This window comes from Populus euphratica, unplaced genomic scaffold (genome assembly GCF_000495115.2).
Source record: "Populus euphratica unplaced genomic scaffold, PopEup_1.0 scaffold159.1, whole genome shotgun sequence".
NCBI classification, from domain to species: domain Eukaryota; kingdom Viridiplantae; phylum Streptophyta; class Magnoliopsida; order Malpighiales; family Salicaceae; genus Populus; species Populus euphratica.
Genome location: NW_011499962.1, coordinates 501777 through 507776, shown reverse-complemented (window position 1 = coordinate 507776; position 6000 = coordinate 501777). Strand labels below are relative to the sequence as shown.

General features: G+C 31.9%; 1 protein-coding gene across 1 annotated transcript in view; it reads right to left on the bottom strand.

Annotated features, from left to right (window-relative positions):
* Positions 1–2191, bottom strand: part of LOC105138790 (sugar carrier protein C) — a 3069-nt gene extending 878 nt beyond the window's left edge. The window contains exons 1-3 of the mRNA XM_011045008.1: positions 1892–2191; positions 1385–1704; positions 101–730 (exon numbers count right to left, since the gene is read on the bottom strand). Of these exons, the coding sequence (XP_011043310.1) occupies positions 101–730; positions 1385–1704; positions 1892–2024 (1083 nt within the window). The 5' untranslated portion in view covers positions 2025–2191. The remainder of the gene's footprint in view (positions 1–100; positions 731–1384; positions 1705–1891) is intronic.
* Between the last annotated feature and the right edge of the window lie 3809 nt (positions 2192–6000).

Below are 6000 nucleotides of genomic sequence, written 5' to 3'. Positions count from 1 at the left end.
CGTTTGTTTTTTTTTTTTTTAAAAAAAAGGTGTTAAGAACTACAAAGTTACAAGACAACAGCACGAAAAAAGCTAATTTCTTGCGTAAACAAGTCATTACCTGGCATATCAACATCTGACAGCCACCTTCAAGGAAGAGAAACCTTCTTCCCCACTTATCAACACCATAGATAGAAACCATGGTAGCAACAACATTAACAGTACCGGTGATCACAGCAGACATGAGCGCAGCGTCATTACCAAAACCAATCGTGTTGAACAAAACAGGAGCGTAAAACATAATGACATTGATGCCAGTAAGTTGCTGAAAGAATGGAATCATTACAGCCATAGCTACGTGGGGCCTGTACTTTCTTTGCAACAAATTTTTCCATGAATGTTCAACTTTCTTTGAAGCTTCACTAGCAGCAACAAGGTCATTAAATTCCTCATCAACATCATCAACACCACGAACTCTTTTCAATTTTTCTCTAGCCTCATCATGCTGGCCACGTTCGATCATAGAGTTTGGAGTGTCAGGAAGGACTAGTGATCCAACTGTGATTATGAGTGCAGGAACCATAGCGCCACCCAAACTCAATCTCCATCCCCAACCACCATGGATTTTAACAAAGAAATAGTTTAATACATTGGCAATCAGGATACCAACTGTGATTGATAATTGAAAACCAATGTTGAGGGCACCTCTGTACTTGTACGGAGCCATCTCTGAGAGGTAGAGGGGCACAGACTGTAATTACAAGCAAAAATCAAAACCATTAAATCTCTGATCACCCTGTTTTCTATTGCTTAGATTAACAATTAAGCCGCTATCAAGTTGCAACTTTTCGGTTCAAAGCTGCAGCGTCAACAAGTTAACTTTTGTGGAGAAAAGGTGTCAGAGATGTCATGCAAAAGAAAACAAGGCAACCGTGACTTCCAAAAGATAATAAAATAACAAAGTACCTCACTTTTCTTATCATTCAGTCGAATTCTGTCACTTGTATTGCTATTTGCTACATTAGAGGAAATTGGAATCACCTTTTTTCTTTTCCTTTTAACTCTTTCCCTACTTTTTTTTCTCAGGAACCAAACAAAGCATTGAATCTTGTTTAACTTAAAAAGGACTACAAGCCCATATTCGGATCAGAAACAACTCAACAACATACAAGAAAACAAAGATGACATGCTTTAGTACTCAAAACCCAGAAAGATTCCATTGAAAACAATGAAATCATGTACAGAAAAAATAAATCATGCAGCACCTTTTATTTTTGCTTCTCTAATGCTAAAACACAAAAAGTTAATAAATAATCCCGAACAAAACAACTCCACAATCACTAGCAACTAAAAATCGAAACGAGAATCATAAAAAAGAGAGAGACAAAAAGGACATTAAGAATACCTGATTGGCAAAGCCTATACCAAAACCAAGCAAGATTCTACCAAGAATCAACATCCATACTGCTTTAGCAGCACCATTGATGATGGCGCCAGCACAGAAGAGAAGACCTCCAAACAACATGGAGAGTTTCCTTCCATATTTGCGAGTGACTGTGGATGCCACAAGTGATGCCAATAAAGCAGCCAAATACAGAGAAGAAGTGAACATGGTTAGTGTTTGACTATCATATTGGCAGTACTTGTTTGTAATGGAGTCTTGCTGTTTACGGTAAACAGATGGAAAAAACTTCCTCAAGAATGATGGCATGGACGTGACTCCACCTGCAAAATCACAAATTTTTTAACAAAATCATCAATATTTATATAAAAAAAGAAACATCTTGAGAGTAATATTTGTGGACAATGCATTCAAGAAAAGCATTCTTCAAAGTTCGTGACTATATTTTGAAAACAATCCATATGCCAAAATCAAGTCTCAAAGCATTAAACTTGATGTAAAAAGAATTACCAGAAATCCCAATATCGTAACCAAAGATCAAGCCACCCATGGCTGCAACAACACATGTTACAGTGACAAAGGGAGTAAGGTTGCCTGGATATTCCCTTTTGTTGTCACCAACAGCTATCCCTACTGCAGGCATTTTAGCTTGCTTCAATTGCACCAAGAAAATGATATAAGAAGATCAAAGAAATGGTAGCTAGTTTTTAAGAGGAAAAGGAAACAAGAAGAAGAAGACAGGTTTTAGACAAGCTTGGCCTGTCTATTTATAGATAGAGATTGCCAGATTGTCTTCTTTAAAGAGAATTATTATAGTATTTATTAATTTCTTTTTCTTTTTTCACTTCTTCATTTTCAAGTCTCCTTAGCTATCTACCGCTTGGATGGCAGCAAAACTCAGTTCACACAAATTACTGAAAAATTACTCGTAGGTGTTGGTGACAACCACTAAAATTACAAAACTCAGTTCACCCATTACTAATAATTGGGCCAAAATTATTATTATTCCATTAACAAATAAATGATTCACAAAATCTTATTTAATAATGCTGTCAATTCTACAATACAAGGGCGACAAGTGGATGCGTGAGTGAAGGCTGCATGGCCTTGTTCCATACAAAAGCACAGAATCAAAATAGAGATTTTCCCATGGCCATTGATCTTAGACACACACGCCATTTCAGGTATTTAATTATCACAGACTATCAGATTTATTAATCATAATGTTTTCCACACCAACATTAGAGGTTCTTAATTTATTTCTTTTTTAATTTCTTAATTATAGCCTGATTGATTCTTACGTGCCCAAATGTGTAATACTCTCTCAAACAAATAAGTTTCTTTTTATTATATTATTCACTGAAACCATACCGAGGAGAAGAATTGGGTGAAGATTGTTTCAGAAAAATTAATTTGCATATCAGAAAATACATAGCCATCATGCTGAGCCAACAAATATTTGCCTGTTCACCTGATTAACCTTATCAATACTTGGATAATGTTGTTCGGCCAGACTTTTTCTGAAATACAAAGTGGAAAAAACGTGAATTTTAAGAACTTTACAGAAAAAGTTATATACCATGTGATACCTAGATTTTACACGCTCTATCATGGTTTTTTTTTTTTGGAAAAATAATTAAAGGGTATAAATTAATATATAATAAATTAATTTGGTAACTTGTATAATTACATTTACTGGAAAAACTTAATATATTTTTTTTTCTAAACGAGAGGCCGTTTTATCATTGAAAAAATCATAATTTTAAAATCCAAGGGAGGCAATTATGTTGTTCGAGGGGATTACAAGGGGTGTTTATGCCTTCAGGTTAATGGAGTGGGATGCGAAATGATGTCACTTGGTTTCCACAAGAGTTATGATGTCAAATTTCCGGAAGTAAGGGAATACAGTGATGACTGAAAGCAATTCCTCACCACACACACAATAAATAAATAAATAAGTTGCTGAACTGAGATATTGCTATTTCTGAACAGGATGATTATCTGACTCCAGAGAGCCATAACAAATCTATCCCTCCTTTTCTTTTGCCAATGATATTAATGGAGCCTCTTTTCCAATAAAATACAATTAAAAGTCATGTGGTTTTTATGGCTGCTTTCAACTTTACACACACACACGATTTGAAAATAATTGAAAAATAACATGGTTTATATATGTTACGATTAAAAAACTTTATATGTATAACTTGTTTCTATTTAAAATAACAAAATTTTTAAAAAAATAAAATAAGTAGGAGAGAATAAAAATAAATAAAAAATAAATTCTAAAAACATATCAAAACTTTGATTATAACACTACTAGTATTATAAAAAAAAAATTCAACAAAAAAAAAATTAACAAAACTGAAAAAAATTATTAATGATAACTTGAGTATGTCATACTTGATATTTAAAGTTGAGTGGTGGCTCACTTGTCTTTGATAACAAGTATGGTCTACTATTATAACACTACTAGTATTATAAAAAAAATTTAACAAAACTAAAAAAGATTACTAATGATAACCTGAATATATACTTGATATCTAAAGTTGAGTGGTGGCTCTCTTGTCTTTGATAACAAGTATGGTCTACTCATTTCACCTTTAAAAAAAAAAATTTATGTTGCTGGATTTGTCATATTATAATTTTTTTATAATATCAATTGTGAAATAATAATAATTTTAATGTCTTCTGAATGTTTTTATTTATTTTTTTCTTCTTTTTCCTGTCCATTTCATATTTGTCTTTTAAAAGTTGTTTTTTTAAATATCAATAATCTATAAATGTCATGTTTTTCAATCGCAACATGTATAAAATTATGTTGTTTCGCTAATTTTTTTTACATTGTACTATTTGCTGATATTTTTAATTTATTGTGCTAATTGTTTTTAAATATATTTTTACCATAAATCTATCATTTAATACCTCACATTAATATGTACATATCATTGTTCATAACAATATTTTTCTTTTAGATCCCTAATTTTTTCTTACACTTCAATTATTAAATGTTATTTTATTTTAATTTCATCTTTACAACTTATGTTTGCATAGTTTTATATATTTTGATTTGCATGTTCTCAGTAGTTGATATATCATAAAATAGTTTGATGTTAAATTAAAAATTGATTTTAAGAAAGATAATTTTATGTTATTATTAAAAAAAATTAAAAGACTAGAAATCAAAACTAAAATAAGAAAAAATAGGACCTCTTTCCACTTATACTTTTCAAAAGATAGAAAAGTTCAATTTAATCCCTAAAGTTCAATCTTTTGCATAATTAGTGCCTATTCTTTTTAACTTTTACATTTTAGTTATGAAACCTCATTTATTTTGTATTTCAATCTCTAGATGTTGTAAAAGGAGAAAGAAAGTTAATAAAAGAGGAAGATAATAAGAAAGCTCTTAGGTGGCTAAACTATAACTATCAATTGTTATAATTTTGGTGTGTATGGAAGTGGTCGAAAAAACATGAACGTTAATTTTTGATCATCAGAGCCACCTTAGATTCTTGAAAGATATTACAAGTAGATGATGTTTTGTTTATTTTGTGTTTTTTTTTAAAAAAAAATAGAAATGAGTTGTTTATCTTTAAAAAAATAAGCAAGAATATTTGGCCTTCCAAGCACGAGCATATTTGACCTTTTAACTTTAGGTGAGGCGTCTAGATTCATCCTTTCAACCTAGGGGCACTATTCCAGCAAAAAATGCCTATGAATGTGTATTACATTATTTTTCAATCCACGCTTAGCTTTTGTTATTTCCTGCATGTTTATTAATATTGCAGAATTCATTTGACCGGAAGTTGATGCAAAATACCAACAAAGGAATTAAGGTACCTGGTGCCAAACCAGCACTTTCAGCACGAATTTATGGTAATAAGTCTGCTTTCTATGATTGTGTATTTTTGGGGTTCAAGATACATTGTGGGATGCCTCCGGCCGCCATCACTTCTCCGATTGCTACATTGAAGGTGGAGTAGATCTTATATAAGGTGCTGGCCAATCTTTTTACGAAGCAATGAAGATTTTTCATGTATTAATCTTAATTTCTACGCCAAATTGATTAATTATGCATGAAAATCATTTTCCAAGTTATTAATGGTTCCTGATGAAAAAACTATTGCCTTATAATTTATTTTTTAATGCTTTGATGTGCATATGATGCCACTAGACTATATACTTTGTAGTGGATTGTGCACTAAAATCTTATACCATATATAATGCAAAAAAAACATCTAATCAATTAAAAAGAATCCAAAGACTTCAATATAGACATGATTAATTAGCATCTATTTTTTAGTAAAATATATCTCATGATTGATGCAGAAATGTTCAAGAAATGTTACCACTGGAGGATTTATAACAGCTCGAGCCAAGGCGTTTCCTAACCAGTGGTTTCGTATTTATATAGCCGTTGCACTGTTTCTGGACTTGAGGGTGTTAAAGGTTACACTGGGAGCGCTTTCAGGCCATATTCAACAGTAGTATATTTATCTCAAGTGGTTGAGCCTGCAGGCTGGAGTCCTTGGCATTATCAGGGGCATTAGTCAGTTTTGCAGAATTCAAGACCTGTCCATGACTTCCTATTTTGCATGATTTTCTTTATGTTTACTCTGATT